This window comes from Chionomys nivalis, chromosome 21, assembly GCF_950005125.1.
Source record: "Chionomys nivalis chromosome 21, mChiNiv1.1, whole genome shotgun sequence".
Classification (NCBI taxonomy): domain Eukaryota; kingdom Metazoa; phylum Chordata; class Mammalia; order Rodentia; family Cricetidae; genus Chionomys; species Chionomys nivalis.
This window is the reverse complement of record NC_080106.1, coordinates 21304031-21327761: the sequence shown is the minus strand read 5'-3', so window position 1 is coordinate 21327761 and position 23731 is coordinate 21304031. Positions and strand designations below refer to the sequence as shown.

The window sequence follows — 23731 nt, the reverse complement described above, 5'->3', positions numbered from 1 at the left end:
CAGCGGTTCTCAACCTGTGGGTCAGCATCCCACTGTGGGTTGCCATCAGATATCCTGCAATCAGATATTTACATTACGATTCATAACAGTAGCAAAACTACAGTTATGAAGTAGCAATGAAATACTTTTATGATTGGGAGGCCACCACAACACAAGGAACTGTATAAAAGGGTCTCAGCATTAAGAAGATTGAGAACCACTACTCAGTAAGGAACTCAGCAATGGTGGTTGTGCTAACTGGTTTTATGTCAACTCAACACAGCTAGAGTCATCTGAGAGGAGGAAGCTTCAGTTGAGAAAAAGCCTCCATAAGATCAGGCTGTAGGCAAGCCTGTAGGGCATATTTAAATTAGTGATAGATGTGGGAGGGTCCAGCCCATAGAGGGTGGTACCATCCCTGGGCTAGTGGTTTTAGGTGCTATAGGATAGCCTACTGAATTATCCATAGAGAGCAAGCTGGCAAGCTTTGGTCCCCTCCACAGCCTCTGCATCAGCTCCCGCATCTAGGTGCCTGCCCTGTTTGAGTTCCCACTCTGTCTTCAGTGATGAACTGTGATGCAGAAGAGTAAAACCACACAAACCTTTCCTCTCTACGTTGCTTTTGGCCATGGAGTTTTATCACAGCAAAAATAATCCCAATTAAGATAGCAGGAAAGACAGGAGCTAGGCAGGGGTGGCCAGCAGAGAGGAGGTGACTGTGGCCTTGGGCTGGGCAGGTTAGCTTAAACTGTGATAAGTTGGGAGTAGGCAATCAGTTCCCACACTAGAAGCTCCTGGCAAGAGAAGATAAAACACCAAGAACACACCCAGGCATGGTACCCGTGCCTGGCCAGAGTTTCTGATACCAGCCCAGAGGTTTCCTGGCAGACACAGCACACTACCCTTTCTCTAAAAATCAAAGCACGTCTTTGTTCTAGTAGCATGTATGGGGTAAAGAGAACCCAGAGGCCACTCAGATCAGTTTGAGATTTACTGCAGACTCCTCTGCATTCCCCAGGACTAATAATCTTGCTCGGGCTCCACTGGGGAAATGTAACAGTGCTTCCCTGGCCGAGAGAAAGCCACAGACAGCGAGAAACCATAGTGTGAAGTTACTCTTATTGTAATATTGACAGCCAGTGGCAACTCCAGTCACAAACACAGGAGGGACATGTTCCAAGTCCCACCTCAGCTACCATGTCTGTTGACCCCCAGCTTCCCCATCTTCTTACTCTTGACTCTCCCCATTCATCCTCGATCTCCTGCTGTTTCCCAGGGACCCATCTTTGGAGCTTTAGACACGCTAGGTGAGTGCATGGTTTCTGTGATGTCAACACCCCCTCTCCCCCCAGCATCTGCCTCTCTGGCACCTTCCCTTCTGCAGTCTCAGTCGCTACTGTTCTGTGATTTGGCCCTTGTTGTTGCCTGGAGTCTTACCCTGGGCCTGAAGGAGGAAAGCAGAAGCCCACAGACTGTGGTACTTAGTCATGTATGAATTCAGTCCAACCCACGCCCGCCTCATGGGCCTCTTTTGTTTGCTACAGGACTCTGCTACGGAGGCTGTCCTCTGCCACAATGGCAGGTAGTCAGTTATCAAGGCCTCACCCAGGTAGGACACTGGACCTGAGGGCTTAGGTGTGGCACTGGTTGGGACTGAGCAAGGTAGGAGCTACAGGAGACAGGTCCTTATTGGAAAGAAGTCATCAGAAGCCTGTGACCATCAGGCAGGGTATGGCCCTTCCTTTCCTCTCTCCCATGCCTTCTTTAGTCTCCTTCAAAGGCATTATGTGGCTTCTTCTGCCTCTTGGAGATAGCAGAAATAGTCCCTTCATGAGGCAGGAGAAGGGCACCCACCTCCCAAGGTGACTCTGGGCAGCTGTAAGCACTGTTAAAGCGCTGATAAAATCTGGTAAAATCACTGTCACTGCAATGCAGTGTAATGTCAAGTTCTTTAAATCTATACTGTAAGCACTTCACTGTTTTAGTTTTTCCATAAATAAGCAAACATTAGGGATGGGCAACTTGACTCATTAATTAGCAGCTGACGGGCTCTCTTGCTGTCCTGGAAACCTGGGGTGAAAGGACTCTCAGTCCAGGAACCAGCCAGACTACGCCGATGCTGACACCAGCCATCTTGAATGTTCCATGGATACCTTGAGACAACCATACAAACATTACAATTGATTGCCTTGGCTGCAGAAGGCATAGACAGCTTCGGTTGGAAACCAGTTTGCACCAGATGTTTGCTGTCACGAGCCTTTACAGACCCTAGATGACCCTGCAGCTGCTTCCACTTGCGAGCCTTTCTCCTGGTGGTCTAGGGGATGGGCAGCTGTGACCTGGGATAAGAGGCAAAGCCGTGATTGGTTCACAACACAATCCTTAAAGATTGTGATTGGTGGTTAAGAGGGAAGATGCCGGGCTGGAGAGATGGCCCAGAGGTTAAGAGCACTGCCTGCTCTTCTAGAGGTCCTGAGTTCAATTCCCAGCAACCACATGGTGGCTCACAACCATCTGTAATGAGATCTGATGCCCTCTTCTGACGTGCAAGCATACATGGAAGGAATGTTGTATACATAATAAATAAATAAATAAATAAATAAATAAATAAATAAATAAATAAAAAAGAGGGAAGATGCCTGGTTCACACAAATGATTGTTATGGGTTCAAACGTTCCTTCCCAGGCCACAGAAGCAGTCAGGGCAGAGAGTTAATTGGGAGACCACCAACCATACTGCCTCTTTTGGGTTAGGCCCAATAAAAGGACTCTTTCAGTATTTCCTCCTCCTTAGTGAAGTCAACTGTGGACAGGAAGAAGACAAGATCCCAGCTACCCTGTTCAGCTACCTGCTCATGTTCTATACTCAGTGTCTCAGGTATAACCTCACCTTGGGCCTTAAACCTGGGTCCTTCTCTTCCTTACCACTCAGGATGTAGGAGCTCCTCTTCCTTAGTTTACCTTTATGTGACCCAGTCCCTGTAGGAGGAGGGCAGCCATTTGTTGGTTCCCTGTCGCTTAACCCCAAAATAATCACACAGAAACTGTATTAATTAAATCACTGCTTGGCCCATTAGCTTCTAGCTTCTTATTGGCTAACTCTTATATCTGAATTTAACCCATTTCTATTAATCTGTGTATCGCCACGTGGCTGTGGCTTACTGGCTAAAGTTCTGTCTGGCTCCGGCAGGGTTACATGGCTTCTCTCTGACTCCGCCCTTCTTTTTCCCAGCATTCAGTTTAGTTTTCCCTGCCTAGCTCTGTTCCCTATAGCTCTGCACAGCATACAGAGGGAAATCCCTCATCAAGTCCCTACTTGAATCTACTTTGGACTCATTCGTTCCTCTGAATGCCCTATTTCTATGTTATACTGGGAAGTTATTTAGGGAACAATTTTGCCTTTGAAGCACTTCCCTCAGTTCTCATGCCAGACACTGTGGTTGGCCAGGGTGGGCACAAGTTGGGGGACCATAGTTTGCAGTGAGGAGGAACTTAGATTCCAGTCCTGTTGTGGTCTTTTGAGCTGTAGTCTGTACACACCTGGTCTTAATCATTCTCTGAGCTATAGTTTCCTCAGCTGGACAGTGAGAGCAGTCACCTCCCAGCAGTCCAACTCCTGGGGATTGAGGAAGACTCACTCTTGTCACCACAGAAAGATCCAAAGACAAAAGAAATCTTGTTCGTATGGTCAGCTTTCACGTGGGGCAGCTTGATATCCTTGAAGAAGCTGGGCTGATGCCGGAATTCATAAGTAGACAGGTGCCTGGGAACCTGGGGGGTGAAGACACACTGTGACTCCCCACATGAAACTCTTCTTCTTAACCCGTGGTTACAAGCTAGCTGGCTGGAATCCAGTGGTGAGAAGGTGGCCTCAGCGTGGAGCCAAGGCTGTGGCTCATGGTTTCCGTTAAATCGTGACCTTGGCTTTCTTAGCGGGGTGGTTTCAGCAAGTCATTGAATATTATTAACCTGACCTGTAAAATCAGGGAGATGTTGGGCACTTAGAGTAGTCATAAAGATTTACAGAAATAAAGACTGTCAAATGATTGGTACCAGAAGTCCAATAAAGACCCGAGTAGGGCCGGGTATGGTGGCTCATGCCTGTCATCGTAGTATTCAGGAGGATGGCACCGGCAGTTTGCCATGAGATCCAGGGCAACGCGAGCCACAGAATGAGATCCCGTCTGTCTTGGGTGGAGACTTGCACACTACAGTATTCACATGGGACCCGAAGCTCTGAGCTGGCTCCTTGGCATCAGGCTCAGTTCCAGGTGTGCTTACATTGAAAGTGTGCTGTTTGTAGTGCAGGGATCATGAAGAAGGTGTTGGCCAGCATCTCAAGGAAGTGAGCTTGGAGGGTCTGGGGATCTTTTGTGGCTTTCATGTATTCCTCCACCTATAGGTCCCCAAACTCTGGAGGTAGCATCTGGTATGGGGGAACAGGGAGAGGCAGTTAGGCAGAGTCTGGGGCAGGGAGACAACAGCCTCAGGAGGGAGATCTGAGTTATGTATCATGAGGTATAGAAAGAAAGATGCAAATTCATGGTTCTTCCCACTGATAGACAACTAGGAATATAGAAAGACATCCCATTTTTATGAGCATCTCAGCCTGGGCAAGGAACTGACAGCTTCCTGTTCATTTGTAGACCAACACCAATAGTTTTACCAATTGTACTGATAAATTCCGTAGAAAAGCCTGCAAGGTCTCTCTGTTCATTTCCTTCATGGTGTCAGAGATATTTATTCCCTGGGAAGTAGGGGGGAGGTCTTGAGTTAGGGTTGAATGTTCCAAATCCCTGCCATCCTCCCAGGGCTTCCCAGGCTTGAGGACTTAGGGGAGGACCTCACTGTGGACAGAAACCAGTCAAACTCATCGTTGTTGACACCAGTGATGCTGGTGACAGGAGAAAATCAGCAGAGACAAGCAACTCCTGTGGGTGTCTGGGCAGAAAGGCTCCATCCACAACACCAGGGAGAGTCGCATCCTGGGCATTTTCTGATATCTTCTGGGTACTTATATCCATTCCTGACTCATCCACTAAATCCCATCCATGCCTGGGTCCATAAGCTTGGATAGTCAGTTTGCATCCAGTACTACATCAAACAGCATGGCCTAGAGGTGAGATAGGTGCCCGAGAAGTTGAAGGCCACGTAAACCCTCTTCCCTTTATGCTACATCCGTGACGTGACCATTGATAGCAAGTATTTCCTCTTCCCTCTTGGCCCGTAGCAGTTCACCAGGGACTCTGAGTCTTCCTGCTCACATCTAGACAGACTGGACACCATCTGCAAAGGGATCAGGAAAAGATAGCTTATCCTTTTAGGCAGGGAGAGAAGAGTTTTCTTAACAACCTAGCTGAGTAGGGACACTCAGCAAATCTCATTGGGCGGGGATAAAATTGTTACAGCTTCCCTGATGCTGAGAGGTGACACCCAGAGGGCTGCCCCACCTGTTCACAGGGTTCTGAAAACAGTGGGATGTTCTGAGTATACCTTTGCTGGCTCATGTGAGAAACAGCCCATGTGAGATGGGGTATGGGTTCTGACCCTCGAGGTCCTCAGCAATTCTCAGGATGAAGAGAGTAGAACATGGTTCTTGTCCCCACAGAGAAGACAGAAAACCAGACGCTCTGAGGGGTGGTGGGCCAGAGCCGGGATGGTTTTAAAAACTTGCAACATGAGACTGTTGGCAGAAGGGATTGGCAGGGACTTCCCAGGCTTTGTTACCTTGGAGGAGGCAGGACATCTCCTAGAGAGTCTGGAGTATCCTGGTCTCTGTGTGGTTGGAGGGGAGCTAACCCCTCAGGCTGACTTCTCAGAGGAGGAATATGGGGACTCAGCATTAGATGGTCTATAGTATCTCCTGAAAACCAGCCTGGACCCATAGGTCTTGTCCTTCACAGGCTCAGAGCCCAGCAATGTTCTGCATGCCTCTGTGGAGCAATCAGCATTGACCTGGGTCTCTGCAGTAGGATGTAGAATCCTTTGGGGATATGCCCAAGGGTGATATGGCTGGATCATACTTATAGATCTGTCTCCAGCTATTTTAAAAGACAGGGTCTCACTGTGTACCCTTGGCTGGTCTGGAACTTGCTGTGACTTAACTTCACAGATACCTGCCTGCCTCTGCCTGACCAGTGAGTGCTAAAATTAAAGGTGTTTGCTCCTAGTTTTAAAAATATTTTTTTTTAAAATTTTATTTAAAAGCTTTTTCACTTTACATACCAACCACAGTTCCTACTCCCTACCTTCCTCCTACTCCCCTCCCTCCTTACCCCTCACCCAACCCCCTTACCCACTCCTAAGAAAGGGTAAGACGTCTTATGGAGAGTCAAGAAAGTCTGGTATATCAAGTTGAGGCAGGACCAAGCCTCTCCCCACCTTTAAAAATATTTTTAATATTCAAATTTTAACTTAATTTTATGTGTGTGGTTGTTTTGTCTGCATGTATGTCTGTGTACCACTTTCATGCCGGATGCCCGGGCTAGAAGAGGGTGTTGGATCCCCTGGAACTGGAATTATCATGTAGGTGCTGGGAATTGAACCTGGGTCCTCTGGAAGAAGAGCCAGAGCTCTTGACCCACGAGCCATCTTTCCAGCCCTTATTTCTAGTTTTAAAAATTAACTAATTAAGTCATTATTTTGTGTGCATGGGTGTTTTGCTTACATATCTGTGTACCAATGCATGCAGTGTCCTTGGAAGTCAGAAGAGGGCATTGTCTCCCTTGGACCTGGAACACAAACAGTTGTGAGCTGTCCTGCTGGGTCCAAACTTCAGTCCTCCGGAAGAGCAGCCGGTGCTTTCAACTGCTGAGTCATGGCTCCAGCGTCCATTTTTAACGTTCTGAGGAATCTCTACACTGGGTTTTCATAGTGGACACACCAGTTTTCCAGTGTGCACTCACATAAATCCTGTATTTGTTTTCTCCTCTCTTCTTCCTCTTCCTCCGTTTTAAACTGATCTTCACCATTCTGACTGGGGTAAGATGAAATCTCAAGGTACTTTTAATTTACATATCCCTGATGGCTATGGATGTTGAACATTAAAAAAATATATATTTCTTGGCTATTTGTATTTCTTTTGTTTCTCTCTTTTTAATTCCACACTCCAGTTATTTATTTATTTATTTTTATTTTATTGGTGTTTTGCCTGTATGTATGTCTGTTTGGGGTGTTGGATCCTGCAGTTACAGACAGTTGTGAACTTCCATGTGGGTGGTGGGAATTTAACCCAGGTTTTGCGGAAGCATGTTCCAGTTTTTAATTAAGTTGTTTGTTTGTTTTTTTCTTTTTTGGTGTTTAGTCTTCCTTCCTTCCTTCCTTCCTTCCTTCCTTCCTTCCTTCCTTCCTTCCTTCCTTCCTTCTTTCCTTTTCTTTGTTTTTGAGTTTGTTCTATGTTCCAAAAAACAGCCCTCTTTCAGATATATAGCCAGTAAAGATTTTCTCCTGTTCTGTAGGCTACCGCTCCACTCCAATGATGGTGTCCTTTGCTGTACAGAAGGCTTAGTTTCATGAGGTCCCATTTGACAATTGTTGGTCTTGAATATGTACTACCAGAGTTCTGTTTAGATAATCCTTCCCCGAGTCTATAAGTCCAGTGTGTTACTATACTGGATATCAGGTCTCATGTTAAGGTCAGCAACATTTATTGAAGATATTGTCTTTTCTCTAATGTGTATTGTCAAAATTCAGGGGGCTGTATGAGTGCAGGCTTATGTCTGGGTCCTCAGTTATAATCTATTGATCAGTGTGTCTATTTATACTCTAGTACTGTGTTGTTTTTATTACTGTAACTCTGTAGTATAACTTGAATTCAGGGATGCTGATGTTCAGCAGTATTTTTATTATTTATTATTATTTGGGTTATTCTGGGTCTTTTTTATGTTTCCATTTGGAGACTATTTTTTGTAGGACATATATATCTAAAAGTTCATCCATTAGTTTAGTGAAGTTCTAAATTTAAAAACACAGAACGAAGGCATCACAGGAACAATTTATTTGCTTATTAATTATTATGTGTGGTATGGGGTGTGTGTGTGTGTGCTTGCACATGTATGTATACATGCATGAAGGTATGCATAGATGTAGGTGTGGAGATCAGAGGACAATTTTCTTGAGTTCTGGCTTTCTCTGCTTTCCGACCTGCTGCCAAGGGAGTCCTTGCTGTCACATGCTCCTGCTGCCTGCTGCCTGGGTGGAGTGTCTTAGGTCCAGAGTGTGACAAAAAACGCCATCTTCTCTCAAAGTAAGGTGATACCAGAGTAATAAAGCTCTCTCTCTCTCTCTCTCTCTCTCTTTCTCTCTTCAGAAGCAGACACTAAATATTTAGGGAAACATCTGCAACCATACCATCCAATATAATATTTCAGGCCCCTTAGGTTAAGTATTGGCGAGGACACAAAGATAACTGGCGTCTTCATGCTCTCTTGGTGTGAGATGATCATTTTGAAGGTGATTAAACATTATTTTTTTTCCCTTATTTGTCTTTTTTTTTTTTTTGTCTTTCTGATTCTGGGGATTGGGCCTAAGGTCTTTCACGTGCGAGACACGTGTTCCACCATGAGCTCTAGCTTCACCTCCCCCCCTTTTTGACTTTTTATTTTGAAACAGGCTCTTACTAAGTTTATCAGATGACTTGGAATTTGCTCTGTAGCTCAGGCAGGTCTTGACATGTGATCTTTGGCCTCGGACCTCTGAGTAGGATTACAGGTCCGTGTCACCTAATCTGGCTTTATTTTCTTTTTGGAGGTACTGGGCATTGAATCCCAGGGCTTTGCACATCCTAGGTAAGGGCTCTACCATTGAGCTGGCCTCCAGCCCTACAGTTTCTTAACGGTTCAACATACTTTCCACATGACTCAGTGACTCTGCTCTAGGTCTGAATTCTAAAGTTTGAAAGCAAGTGATCATATGAAGTCATGTGTGTAAATATCCATAAATCTTTATTAAAAGGAGCCAAACCTGTTAACACATGTGCAGGCAAAGCATTCATACACATAAAATAAATGTGTATTTATTTACTTATTTATGTGTATGTATGTATGTATGTATGTATGTATGTATGTGTCTTAAAAAGTAGCCAGACCTGGGGGCTAGCGTAAAGCTTGCTGTACAAGCCTGAGTACCTTACCTCAGATCCCTTGCAAACATACAAAAGCCAGGCATAGGCCAGGCATGGCGGTGTGCACTTGTAACCTCAGTGCTGAGAGGTGGGGACAGACAGATCCTGGGTGCTATCTTGATAGCCAGTCTAGGTAAATCTGTGAGACCCAAGCTCAGTCAGAGATCCTGTCTCAAAAAATTAATGGGAAAATAATTGAGGAAGATATCCTAGTATCAATCTTTGGTTTTAATTCATGCTTGCAAAAGCTAGTGTACCTGCTTATGCATACATAGGGGGATTAGTTATATACATGGAGGACTTTAGTCAAGCAAGAGAGACGTGGGAGGTCGGGGAAAAGGGAATATTTAGGGACAACAGGGGGTTGACACAATTACCCACATGGATGCCCTGGCAAATGGGAGAAAGTCAGGTGACCCTGAGGTTGCAGGGGAACTGTGAAGGGCAGGAAGATACCTCCCTGCATGATCAGGCCCCCACAGAGGTAGGGGGTAGGAACCTCTGCTCCTTGCCATGTCTGGATCCATCTCCTGTTTCCCATCACAATCCCACAACCAGGGAAGATCTCATAGATGACCCTTTTAGTAGATGTGCAGCGGTCAAGTAAGTGTGGCCTCGCAGTGTCTGTAGACCAAATGGCGCTGGAGTAATGGCCGAAGATGGGACACAAGGAACCTACCCGGGGCCCTCTCTACCTACTGCAGGGTGGTTCAGGGATCAGCATCCTGTGCACATACCTAGTCCTGCATCTAATTTGGTCTGATTGGAATTTTTTGCGTCAGCGGAGAGGCTTGTCTTAAGAATATTCCTAACACTTTTTCTTTTTTAGGCTGTAGAGTGCATTTTGCTTAACTTCTCTTTCTTTTTTTTTTAAATTTTATTTATTTTACATCCTGACTGCAGTTTCCCCTCCCTCCTTTCCTCCAAACCCCTCCCCCACCTCCTCTCTGCCTTCCACTCATTCCCCCCCCCCCGTTTCTTTTTTTAAATATATATATGCTTTGACCTTCCTTTCTTCCTTCCTTCCTTTCTTCCTTCCTTCCTTCCTTCCTTCCTTCCTTCTTTCCTTCCTTCCTTCTTTCTTTCCTTCCTTCTTTTCTTTTTATATTTTAAAACAATCTTTTCTCATTTTACATACCAATCCCAGTTCCCACTCCCGCCCTTCCTCCTGCTCCCCCACCTGCTCTCTCCACCCCACCCCCATCCACTCCTCAGAGAAGGTAAGGTCTCCCCTGGGGAGTCAACAAAGTCTGACACATCACTTTGAGGCAGGACCAAGGCCTTCTCCCCTATATCTCGGCTGAGCAAGGTATCCCTCCAAAGAGAATGGGCTTCAAAAAGTCAGTTAAAGCATTAGGGATAAGTTCTGGTCCCAATGCCAGTGGCCCCACAGACTGCCCAGACACAGAACTGTCACCCACATTCAGAGGGCCTAGTTTGGACCTATGCAGGTTCCCTGCTGTCAGTCCAGAGTCAGTGAGCTCCCCCTAGCTGAGGTCAGGTGTTTCTGTGGGTGTCCCCATCATGGTCTTGACCCCTTTGCTCATAGTCTCACTTCTTCCCTCTGCTTCTGACCTGGGGCTGAGATCTTCCTGCCTAGCTTCCTTGGTGCAGGGGTTACAGCTGCAGGATTGTATCACACTGAAAATGGAGGGTAGGTTGCTTTAAATGCCAGTGATGGGTGGATACTGTCTTCAGGGTCAATATCTAAGGCCTGGGGCCTTTACATTTTCCATAATTAATGGCCACAGTGGCTGAGACCTGGGAGCTGTAAGTTCTACATTCTTAGGGTTTGTTTCCTGCCTTCACTTCTATGTGTGAACCCAGTCTCTGCTGCTTTGTCCTAAGCGGGGAGGTGTCTTAGGGTCACTATTGCTGTGATGAAACACAGTGACCAAAGTACCTTGGGGAGGAATGGGTTTATTTAGCTTACACATCCATATCACTGTTCATCATCAAAGGAAGTCAGGACGGAACTCAAACAAGGCAGGAACCTGGAGGCAGGAGCTGATGCAGAGGCCATGGAGGGTGCTGCTTACTGGCTTGCTCCTCATGGCTTGCTCAGCCTGCTTTCTTATAGAACCCAGGATCACCAGCCCAGGGATGACACCACCCACAATGGGCTGGGCCCTCCCCCAACAATCACTAATTAAGAAAATGCCCCACAGCAGGAACTCATGGAGGCATTTTCTCGATGGAGGTTCCTTCCTTTCATTTAACTCCCAGCTTGTGGAAAAGTTGACAGGAAACTAGGCAGCACAGAGGAGAGTGTTGAGGTGAACCCCTGAGGCGAGCCCCTGAGGCGAGCCCCTGAGGCGAGCCCCACCACAAGGGCAAAACCCTCAGGAGTAGACATGGTGCCGTGACTTATAATTAGGTAATGCATATCCTGCCAAGGTTCATGTGCTAGAAGCTTTATCTGTGTTGTGGAAATGGTTAGAAGTGATGGAATCTCTATGAGGTGGGACCTGGTGAGGGGTAATTAGGCCCTGGATTCACTGCTCTTGACAGGGGTTAGTGCAGTTCCAATAAACCTCAGAGTTCAACTGTCAAATAGCACGGGAAGCCACTGTGTTTGCCTTGTAAAAGGAGACTGCTTGTTTCCCGGCTGCCCAGGCCTGAAAAATCACACAGAAACTGTATTAATTAAAACACTGTTTGGCCAATGACTCTAGCATAGTTCTATCTAGCTGTTACATCTTCAATTAACCCATTTCCATCCATCTGTGTATTGCCATGAGGCTGTGGCCTACCGGGTAAGGTTCTGGCATGTCCTTCTCCTACGGCAGCTACACTGTGTCTCTCTGACTCTGCCTGCTCTCTTTCTCTATCTTTTCCAGCCTGGCTATATTCTGCCCTGATGTAGACCAAGGCAGCTTTGTTCATTAGCCAATAAAAGCAACACATATACAGGAGGATATCCCACATCATTGCCTCTTACTTGGATGTTTTCCTTTAGGCTCTCTGCTGTGTTGTGAGCCAGTCTAGTGTCCCATTAGGAGAAGGTATCCAATTTTAGAGTTTTCTGTCTTAAAACTGAGTTTAGAGAAAAAACTTTCTTTTAAAAAAAAGTTTTACATTTATTCATGTGTGTGTGTGTGTATGAACCACAGAACACATGTGAGGGACAATGTGGGAAGTAAGTTCTCTTCTTCTACTGTGTAGGTTCTGGGTTCAAATTCATGTTGTCAGGCTTGATGGCATGTGCCTTTAATGGCTGAGCCGTCTTGCTAGCTCAGAAACTCTTCTTTTTATAAGTTGCTGGTTCAGATCTTTTGTTATAATAATAGAAAATGGGCCTATATGGGGCTTGTATGAATGAGGTCTGTGGGAACTTGTTTGTATGGATGGATTCTGTGGGAACTTGTTTGTATGGATGGAGTCTGTGGGAACTTGTTTGTATGAATGGGGTCTGTGGGAACTTGTTCATACAAATGGGCCTATGGGAACTTGTTTGCTGGCTTATGGTGGGAAGGGCAAAGTTCTACCCATGAGTCAGGACAGGATCTTGCTGAGGTGTGAGAAAGGAATTTGGTCACCCAGGTTACTGAACTCCTCCCCAGGGTACATCACTAGTAGTGGAGGGCCTGAGAAGTGAGAGGTGGGTGAAGCTGAGGCGAGGGGGGCAGGGAGGAACCATTGCCTACTGTAGCACAAAGGAAGATGGTCTACTGGGACTCACCCATCCATAGCCCCTGTATGTTTACTGTGTATAACAGAAAGCCACCCTTATCAGACTTAGCAAGGAACATATATCATGCATAGGAGCCTCCATAATTGTTGGGTGTATGAGCTTAATGACTATGTAAAAGTGTGGATCCCCTCTTGCTGTGGGACAATGGTCTCATGTCCTGTAAAGATTTGTCACTTGTACTGGTTTAATAAAATGTTGGTTGGCTAGTAGCCAGTCAGGAAGTATAGGCAGGGTGACCAGAACAGGAGAATTCTGGGAAGAGAAAAGACTCAGTTTACAGTTGTCTCCCAGACCAAGAGGAAGCAAGATGAGAATGCCTCTTTGATAAAAAGGTACCAAACCACATGGCTAACACAGACAAGAATCATGGACTAATTTAAGATGTAAGAATTATTTAATAAGAAGCCTGAGCTAGTAGGCCAATCAGTTTATAATTAATGTAGGCCTCTGTGTGTTTCTTTGAGACTATATGATTGTGGGACCTGGTGGAATAAAAACCTCTGTCAACACCCTCTGTCTCTTCTTACAGTGTTTGGAAACCTCAGAATAATCCCACTCACACTTAGGACAAACTGCGACTTGCCACAGGGCTCTATAACTCCATATGCCTGCCCTCAGCCTCTTTTAGCTCCTGCATCTTTTGAGGCAGAGTCTGGGTCCAGAACTGCAGCCTTCTGGCCTTCAGCGCTCGGCCCACAGCAGGCTGGATGTCCAGCTGCAGGTACTGCTCATCATGGTCAAACATGGGCCAGTAGGGTAGACCCTCGCTGTTGGGGTTCCTGTAGACACATCCTCCCAGCAGGGAGAGCAAAGGTTACTTTGGGTTCTGCTGAACTTGGACCACATTCCCTGATTTGGGTCAGGACAATGGTCTAAGCAGTTAGGGAATTATGGTAATTTAGAGGTAGCTATACTGATGTAGGAAAACAAGGAGACCTTACTACCATGTGTTCCATGAGGGACAAAGATACCTGATATGATTTCCCCCTCCTTTCCGAGGTATACTCTAAAGAATAGTACTATAGGGGCTGGAGAGATGGCTCAGAGGTTAAGAGCATTGCCTCGTCTTTCCTGAATTCAATTCCCAGCAACCATATGGTGGCTCACAACCATCTGTAATGGGGTCTGGTGCCCTCTTCTGGCCTGCAGACATACATACAGACAGAATATTGTATACATAATAAAGAAATAATTTTTTTTTTTAAAAAAAAGAATAGTACTATAACACTACGGCTCTACATCGGTGTCACTGGGCGATGATCAGAGACCAGTACCTACAGTTGTCAAAGTGGATCCTGAGGTGGGGATGAGGCTATCGTGTGACGAAAGACCCGTGATTGCTAATGAAATCACTAACCACAAGGACAGCCCTGGATGTCAGTCAACTCCTTAGAGGTTAAGGGAAAGGTGTGTTCTCACCCATGTCGTGCAAAGTTGGCCCAGTACTTCATCATCCTCCTGCTCAGCTGCTCCTCCTCCTCAGTGAGGTCAACTGCAGAAGCGGGAGATTAAGGCTCCAGAATCTTGCTTCTCATGCAGCATTGACTCAAGTTCTACACTCACCGTTCCAGCTGCAGCCTGGTCCCCTTCTCTTCCCTTCCTGCCACCCATAATCCACTCCTGCACCTGCACATTCTGTCTCACTCATCCCAGCCTCCAATGCCTACTCCTTTGGGCTCATTCATGCCCCAGAATGTCCTCCTTCCTTCCAACCAAAGGAGGTTGCGAATAATCATATCTTTAGAATACCCTTCTCATGCTAGGAATCATAGTGCTTGCCTCTAATGTCAGCACTCAGAAGACTGAGACAGGAGAACTGTCAAGAACTATGGGCTACACAGGGAGGCTTTGCCTCAAAAAGTCAAAGCAAGCAAATAAGCAAGTACTATAAAACAGCCCGTTCTACCATCATGACTGTTTCCATGGCTCACGCAGGGAGGGACAGCTGGAGGAAACAGAGGCAGGAGTGGGAAGGGGTTGGGTTTCTAACCTCACATCAGCCTTTTGAGATACATCATGGTATACAAGTCAGGCTGTCTTTCCTCTGAACCTCAGTCCCCCCCCACCCTCTGAATACGCCTGAGGGACCTGCAGCCTGGGGGATAAAGATACTCACTTTGGGTGCCTCCCCAAAATGATCTGAAGATAAAGAGAATCTCGTCACCATGGTCTGCCTTCACATGGGGTGGTTTAGAGTCCTTGAAAAAATTGGGTCGATGCTGGAACTCATAGAAGTATACAGGGGCACGGGAACCTGCAGGCAAGGACAGGCTGAGAATGGACCCTTGCCTGGGGATGTCCTTCCTCAACTGTGATGACTGGATGTAGGGCCAAAGCTGGACAGAGTTTGAATAGTGAAATGTGAAACCCCATGCTGGAGCAGGGCCTTAGGGAGGGACTTGGAAATCTTTGCTATACAGTCTTATGATATTGTTATCACTTAGTTTCCTCACCAGTGAAATTTGGAAGTTTCCTATGTCTTAGACAAGTCCCAAGAATTAGATGAGGGGCATTAAGTGCCTGCTCTCAGACAGGGTGGGGGTCTGGACACCCCAGAGTTCAACTGTGCACTATGGCTTTGAGCTGCCCGTAGGCATCGGACCTCAGCTCCAGATGTACTCACGCTGAAAATGCGCTACTTGCAGCGCAGGCACCACAAAGGTGAGGTCTTCCATCATCTCTGTGAACTGCACTTGGAGAAGCTGAGTGTCCTCATTGTCTCCCATGTACTCCTCCATAAGCAGGTCACTAAATTCAGGAGGCCACATCTGGCCCAGAGGGATCAGGGAGAGTTATATTAGACAGTCCCTGAGGCAGTCAGGTTACAGCCTCAGGATGAAGAGTCTGGCCCAGCAACAGATAAATTAAATCAATAAGGGTCCAGGCTCTGGGGGAACTCAACCCACAAGTACCATCATGGTTCAGTCTTTGTCTCTGCAAGTTGTTGAACGAACAGGATATGGTGGAGATGCGCTTTACTTATAGTGCCCAAGAAATCTCACCATCTGTGCTGCCCTTCTCCTCAGGATAGCTTGCACGGTCTGTCTGTCCAGTTCCTTCTGGGAGTCAGTGGCGCTAATGCTCTAAGTGGTAAGAGGAGAGTCTGTGCTGTGGTCAAGAGCCCATGGAACTATAGAACAGGCTTCCCAGAGACCAAGGGCTTTGCGCCTGGGCCTTACCGAGGGGATGATCCAGCCATACTCATCATTATTGACACCAATAATGCTGGGGATAGATTGGAAGTCAGCAGAGGCAAGCAACTCCTTGGGATGCCTGGGCAGGAAGACACCATCAACGATGCCAGGGATGATCTTGAAGGCCTGAAGGAACATTGGCTGTTAAGGAGGAAGGCCAGGCCCTTGACAATTCTGATCTTAGGCGATGTCTCCCACTCCTCTCTGTCCCGTCTCAGGATTCTCACACCTGTCTATGAGATCCCGCAGCTGATTTACCATATCCTGGTGGTCAGCTCTCTTCCTGGGTGCTAGGTTATGAGGAATGGGATGAAGGCAGTGTACAGGGGAGCTGAAGGCAGCCTAGGGCAGGCTACCCTACTTCCTGTTGCTCCTCTACCCTACCATTTAGTCCAACCTTGTTAATAGCCATAATCTCGTCTTCAGTCTTGTCTCGTAGACAGTTCACCAGGGCCTCTGAGTCCACCTGCTCACATCCAGACAGGTTGACAACCACCTATAAAGACATCAGGCCGGGGATGGCTCAGCCTTCCAGGAAGGAAAGGTTTTTTTTTACCAAGGTGCCACTTGGGTTCAGGTGTTCCTCATATCTCATGAAGTACATGTGTACGTAGGTATGCACATTATGGCAGGTATGAAAATTGTTTCTGTTTCCTGAATGTTTAGAGGTGAGAGCCAGAGGGGCTGTCACATATGATGACATACATGCTTTGTTTATACTATCACCATGCCCGAGCATGGTCCTATGGAATACAAAGTCAGTAGGAAGCAGAGAGGAGCACATTCTAGCCTTCAGCTCTTTAGAAATTCTTGTACAGGGGGCAGCTGCCTGAGTACCTCCGTGGTCCTTGTCCACGTTGGTCAGACAGAGAACCAGAGTTTCGGAGGGTGAAAGCTGAGGCAACAGCTCAGGGTTGGGGTGATCGGGGGCACTCACCCTATAGACTGCTTCAGAGGATTCTGAGATGAGGCTTGATATGAGGGCCACCCCACTCTCCATGATGGCTCTGTGGAAGAGTCCTCGGGACATGGGGGACACAACATGTGAAGACACACTTGTGCCACCTGCAGACTCGCCAAAAATAGTGACACAGTCAGGGTTGCCTCCGAAGTAGGCGATGTTCTGCTGGACCCAGCTCAGGGCGGCCACTTGGTCCAGGTAGCCCCAGTTGCCTCTGGCATGCTGGTCTCCAGTGCTGAGAAGTGGCAGGGACAGGAATCACAGGGATGCCCTTATTTTTCTCAGGTCCCATTGCCCAATCCAGTCCCAGACTCACCTGAAGAAGCCCAGAACACCCAGGCGGTACTGGATAGTGACCACCACCACATCCTCAGTGGCTGCCAGCATGGACCCATCATACAAGGAAGCCATGCCTATAACCAGAGCACCACCATGGATCCACACCATCACCTGGAGAAGTCAAGATAGGGGCCATGTGTGTCCCATATAACCCAGCTGGCTTCCCTTCAGGGTTAGTACAACTTCTTCTGTGAGCAGTTGCCCACATAGACAAATGTCCAGTTGGCTATCCTGGCATTTCTATGGATGAGAGGTTCAAACACAGCCATGGACACAAGCCTTACTTTCTGTTTGAAGTCCACCCCAGCACCAAAGCCTGACTGGATTAGTCTCAGAAACTTTTGTGGGGGAACAATAGGGATATTTCCTTCATTATGTCCCACAAAAATTAGTCAAAGTGTTCTTTTTTAAGAACACACACACACACACACACATACACGTTTAACTGGTGTTTTGCCTGCATGTATGTCTGTGGGAAGGTATCAAAAAGCCCTGAAAGTAGAGTTACAGACAGGTGTGAGCTGCCATGTTGGTGCTGGGTATTGAAGCCAGGTCCTCTGGAAGAGCAGCCAGTGCTCTTAACTACTGAACCATCTCTCCAGCCCCCAAGAATGTTCTTAAGTCTCATCAGTTCAACGAAAATCAACGACTAGGTCTTTGGTGACTTCAGAGTGCGGCCACTGAGCACCCATTAGATCTAGACATAAGTTGGCAGCTGATTAGATTATACGAAGAGATTTCTCATCAGGGTGTATTGCAGCATGGCCCGAACTGATCTAATCTTTGTCTAGAAGAAATGCCCTCTTACCCCAGAATGAGCAGGACTTGACACTCACAGGCAGCTTGGAACCCTCGTGGGCATGGTCTGGTGTATAGATGTTAAGGAAGAGGCAGTCCTCAGACATGGGGATGGGAGGCAGGGTCAGCTTCAACAGCTTAAGAGCCTGCATATTCAGTGCACTGATATCCTGCAGACACCTGGTGACCAACCATGACAGACAGTCAGCCCAGGGACATAGGGTGCCCAGAAACAGACTCTCAGAGAATGTGCTTCCAAATATCCTATGCACTTTCTTTCTGATTTCTTGCTTACACATGATCAGTCTCTAAGTTCCTGCCCATCAAGGTCAGACTATGGGCTCTGGAGAAGCTGAGATGGAGCCCAGATGTCTAGTAACATCTCAAGGTTGTTGGGGGGCTTGGATACTCCTCCTCCTGAGGGTGGGAAATCAAGACCTTTGATTTGTCATTTTTCACTCTAGTCAACCAGTTCCGGAACAGGACAGCTGTGTTACACTGGAATTTCTGAGTGAGTGGAGGCTAGTTTCCCATAGGGTAGTGGGGACCTCCCTCATCCCAAATCCAGACTCCTGGGATCCTCATCTCTTCCATAATCTCCTGTTAGAAGATTGACATCTTGAATATCAACTTGATGAGATTTAGAATCACTATGGAAACAAACCTATAGGCTTATTTGGGAGGCTCTTTCTAGGTTATTTGAGATAGGAAGACACGGCCTCCAAGTGGACAGTACTACTCGTTTGCTGGTGCCTTGAACTGAATAGAAAAGAGATAGTAAGTTGAGCATCTCTCTCTCTCTCTCTCTCTCTCTCTGGATATGTGACAAGTCACCCTACACTCCTACTGCCATGTCTTTCTTATCAAATGGACATTACCCTTGAATTATATATCAAAACAAACTGTTCCTCCTTAAGTTGCCTTGGACATATATTTTGTCCCAGCAATAAGAAAGGCACCTAACATACATATATACTTATTTCTTACCTAGTGACATCTCGCCCTGTAGGGACAGTGGCAGTGGAAGGTGGAATTTGTACGGAGCTACCATCGTCCTCTCTAAGGACCCAGTTTCTGATGTTGTTAGTTGGGGATCTTACAGGTCTTGGGAGTCAACCCAAACCTCTCCCAGAGACCCTTTCCTGGATGTTTGAGACCACTAGAACTAGCCTGATTGGTGCCATCCAGATGCCAAGCCCTGAAGTAAGAGGCTGGCAGAGTTGTTTTGCTCACTTAATATTAGAAAGTTCTGAAAATGCTCTGGGAAATTCCCCCACAAAGTGGAAAACGCTGTGAGCTTGAGATGAGGAACTACTGTCATCTGACCCAGAGTTCACAGCACCCATCAACCCCGGGCCTCAGGAGAACTTACATGGCTGGATGGGAGGTCCCATCTCTCACACCACTCCATGGCTCAGGTGGCTCAGGGGGAGCAAAGCGCAGTGGTCCCACAGGTGGCTTGGCAAAGGGAATTCCCAGGAAGCTGTGGACACCCACATCAAGGCCCTTCATGTGGATGAGGCTGCCTTGTATCTGGCCTGTGTGTGTGGTCCTGATGGGACTGGCTGAGTCCTGGCCTGTGGATGGAGGGGTGACATCAAGGTTGGGCCTACACAATCAGCTGCCACCACAGTAAGGGTTTTTTTCACCCACTTCTTTGTCACCCTCAGCTCAGCCTTTCCCAAGGACCAAGGACAGCAAACGCTACTTTAATGCACTTCTTGTTTGTCACATGACCTCACATCACCACTGTCACAACGTATGGTTACTGCTGGAGTTCGAAACAAGTTAGGTCCTGCAGTGTGAATGAGAGTGAGCTGTCAGACAAGAGTGACTATGGCCATTCCTAGGGCACATTTCTTCTTCTTGAACCATGTGGTCTCTCTCCATGTGCACCTATTGTGAAATGCCATTGGCAGGTTGTGACAAAGCTGGAAGGCCCTGAACAGTCTTGCTAGAGCGAGCCACCTGATCGCGAATATTCAAACTCTAAATTGGGAGCTGAACAAACTCACTTCCTTTTACCACTGTGTGGCTTCAGATATTTTGGTGCAGCTATCCGATCCACTAAGATGTGCAAGTGAAAAGGCACCCTCTCCTTCTCTGTCACGTGCTGCTCACACAGAGTTTCATGCGGAAAGAGAATACTATCCACGCAATTTTGCTTCAGTTACCAGCTACGGGGCCTCATGGTGTGTTTGTTACAGCAATGAATAAAAATATGCTATAATGTCCATGGTTTTAGATTTGTTGCATTAACTGATTATCTTTGAAGTGAAGCCATTGAGTGGCCTTAGGGAGCTCTAATACATCATAATGTGAGGTGATTGATCCCCTTGCTAGGAAGAGTTAAATTGTGGTGCCAGAAATGGAGTGAATTTGTAAATATTTTGGTTGAAATCAAGGGCCAAAGCCTCCATCTATTCTCAGACAACTCCTGAGTCTGTGTGTAAGGCCCAGGGACCCTGATGTTTCCTGTAGAAGGAACAGGAGTGGATGAGACAGAAGAGGGTGGGATCCATATTTGTGCTCTCCTATGACTTGTTAAAGATGCTTCATGATATGGGCTCAAGCCAAGCACTATTTAAAATGGGAGCCATTAGAGAGGCTAGGCAGACCCCTTGCCTGGAAGGTCCCGGTGACTTTTGAGAGCAATGCCAAATCAGGTGAGGGAGAAAGGCCGATGGAGGTAAGGCATGACGAATTGACATGTGGAAATTGGAAAACTACAAAAGGGTGGCGAGAATTGGGGCCTTCAGGTGGGGCCCTGGAGGGGAAGGATCAAGACTGAGGGTCACGTTCAGGAATTCTGCCCACTGAACTCCAAATAAGGTGGAAATTGTTTGGCAGGCACAGAGGGTTGTCACCTTTCCCCTGGAAGTCAAGTCCCACCACTGCCTCAGGTCAGGCCAATCTATGATATCAAAAGCACCCTGGGGCCCCTCAGAGCCAATTTCAGGTGCAGGACTGAGCTCCTCTATCCTCAAGAGTAGGCAGCTTTTCTTGAATACCTCTGAGAAAGCCATGCTATCCCTCTGGCCAAGGAAATGATACATTAAAGTCAAACGGCCATGGAGGGTACCATCTTACTGCTTAGTACTTGCATACAGCCGCAGCTCCAGTCATGGCCCAGGAGGGAAAGTCCTGACTCCTCATTTAGAGGCTGCTTGCTCTCTGGCCTTGCTCATCTGCAATTCCCCCAAACCCCTTCATTCTCAGCTCCTTCCTTGAAGGTGGACATCCTTAGTTAGCCTTTCTGCTCTATGACTTAGGGGGCCCACTCTGACTGGGGGGGGCATCACATAAGTGCAGGGTTCCTGAGCAATGAACTCCACCATTTCAGCCTTTCCTTGCCCATATCCTCCCTTAATCTCCACTCTGCCTCTGCACAATTTGGCAGCTCTGACACGGTTCCCGGTCACTCCCATGAAAGCCTCACCCTGAACCAGGAAGAGAAGCAGGAGCCCACAGGCCACAGTGGTCAGCCAAACAGGAGTTTGTTCCAGTCCCATGGTTGGTGCCCAGGAGTGTGTCTGAATCCTGTCGGCAGGTCAGGCTTTACCAGAAGGCACCCTAGGACCAGAGCTGGAGTTTGGACCCAGCAAAGTGTGGGCGGGGCCTTGGGTGGGGCCTGGGAGTTGGGTGCTGCAGGAGGGCAACACTGAGCGGTTGGACTTGTGAAAGCCATAATCAGCAGACAAGAAATGTGATCACTTTCACACGTTCTGCGGTCCTTGTGGCCTCCTCTGAAGTTGCTGTGTCATCTGTAGCCCCTTTGGTACAGCGACCTGAACCTGAAATCTGCAGTCACAGAGTTCATTGGCATGACAGTCACAGGTCCAAACACGACATTGGGGATGAAAGGGCAGAGCTGGAAGCTGTAACTGGAGATGACAGAGGGCTTCTCTGAAGTGACACACCTTTAATGGCCCTCATTTGAGAGTGATCACACCTATTATGGGATGAAGGGACCTGGGAGAGCAAATACATGAAACTGTAACTCTTCTCTTAATCCTGAAAACTCCTCTTTAGTTTCTGGACTCGTCCCTGCCCAGGTCCCTTAATCCTCATAGCCATAGTCTGAAAATCCCTATGGATTCTTCTTTAGTCTCAGGGACATTTATGTATGTGTGCCTACACACTTGTGCACACACATGCATACACACACATTTATATAAATATGTTATTGAATGAAGAAGAAACTCGAGCATTTTTGAGTATATTCGGTGGGTGATGGCAAACTTAGATTCACAGAACCTGGAGGAATAGAGAGAGACACAGAAGCACGCACACAGAGTCAGAGTATGGAAAGACTGAGATGGAGATGCAGAGGAAGATGGAAGCAGACGTTAAGAGTCTATGGGAAGGGCCAGTGCGATGGCTCAGTGGGTAAGGATGGCTGCCACGGGGACTGATGAGCTAAATTTGATCCTTGGAATCCACACAGTAGGAGGGGAGAACTGACTCTCAAAAGTTTTCCTCTGCCTTCCACCTGTGTGCCATGGCATGTGAGCACAAGTGTGCGTGTGTTTGTGCATACGTGTGTGCTCACGGACACACACACAGACACACTCACAGAATAATATGAAAAATAGATGTCTAGTGAGAGCAGGTTTGTTGATTAACACAAGTAATCTCATAGCTTAGGAGGTTGAGGCAGGTGGATCCTGAGTTTGATTACAATATAGGTTATACAGGAAGATTGTGTGTCAACCAACAACATCCAAATGCACAAATCAAAAATAATTAAAAAAAAAAGAAAAAGAAAAAAATGAAACAAATGCACAAATCGTCACAGTGATAATAATGACAGCAACAACGATACGAATAAAATAAAGGTTCAGGAAACATCTGCAATGCAATGTAGGTGCACACCTGCCCCTAGTAATTCTTCCAATTATCCCTATCTATCTCCTAAAGGTCCCACAGCCTTCAAAATAGTCCTCTAGCTATGGGCAAGCACTCAAAACACGAGCTTGTGGGTCACTAGCCTATAGTAACTACTGAAAGCCTAAAAAGTACCCCGAGATTGCTGTTGGTGAACTGTCCTGTGTATTCAGAGAAACGAGAGCCAAATGGCAGAGGGTTTACAGTAGTGAGGCTCAGTGCTGACCTTCCCTGCAACAGAGTCTCGTCAGAACACTTGAAGGCTTGGTACTGGGGGAAAGGTGCTGAACAATCGGTCACACGAGCTCCTGATACCAGAAGCCAGTGCTGGTTCATGTCTCACAAATGTGGCAAATGAAGCCCACAGACACCAAGAGAGGGTGAAAGTTTCATAGTTTATCTTCAGGGAAAGGGGAGCGCCTGAGAGCGAGGGGGGTGCAAGGGCACGATGACTCCGAGCAAGATCAATGGTCACCAGGATCCCACCCGACAGAGGGACCCAAAGATTGGTTCACATGGTCCTGCTTTTGCTTAGGGGATAAAAGGGCTTTGCAGAGAGGAGTGGAATGTGGGTGCAGCAGCATGGGCTGCCAGCCAGCACACTGTTGGTTGTCTGCCTCTGATTTTCCTCCCAGGACCAGGAAAGTCATCAGCTGCAGTGGGCACTGGTTGTCAGCAGACACCAAGCTTACAGCAATGAAAACTTTCAGGGTTGAAGCCCCAACCTGACTGCCTGGTGAGGTGCAGACACTACTGGTC

General features: G+C 47.1%; 1 protein-coding gene and 1 pseudogene across 4 annotated transcripts; both read right to left on the bottom strand.

Moving 5' to 3' along the window:
* Window positions 1-2728: 2728 nt before the first annotated feature.
* LOC130863950 (cocaine esterase-like) lies at window positions 2729-5002 on the bottom strand (annotated as a pseudogene).
* Window positions 5003-13385: 8383 nt separating this feature from the next.
* On the bottom strand, window positions 13386-21597 carry LOC130863854 (pyrethroid hydrolase Ces2e-like). Of its 4 annotated transcripts, none has more exons than XM_057754167.1 (12): window positions 21525-21597; window positions 19458-19662; window positions 18124-18265; window positions 17265-17398; window positions 16925-17183; window positions 16385-16483; window positions 15925-16113; window positions 15796-15852; window positions 15417-15561; window positions 14910-15047; window positions 14213-14285; window positions 13386-13572 (listed from the first exon to the last, which is right to left on the bottom strand). In XM_057754167.1, the coding sequence occupies exons 1-12, from the start codon at window positions 21595-21597 to the stop codon at window positions 13386-13388; spliced, it is 1701 nt and encodes a 566-aa protein (XP_057610150.1). The 4 variants fall into 4 exon arrangements, with proteins under 4 accessions (XP_057610150.1, XP_057610151.1, XP_057610152.1 ...); XM_057754168.1 differs by having other exon boundaries at window positions 15796-15868; window positions 15962-16113; XM_057754169.1 differs by having other exon boundaries at window positions 15796-15876; window positions 15973-16113.
* Between the last annotated feature and the right edge of the window lie 2134 nt (window positions 21598-23731).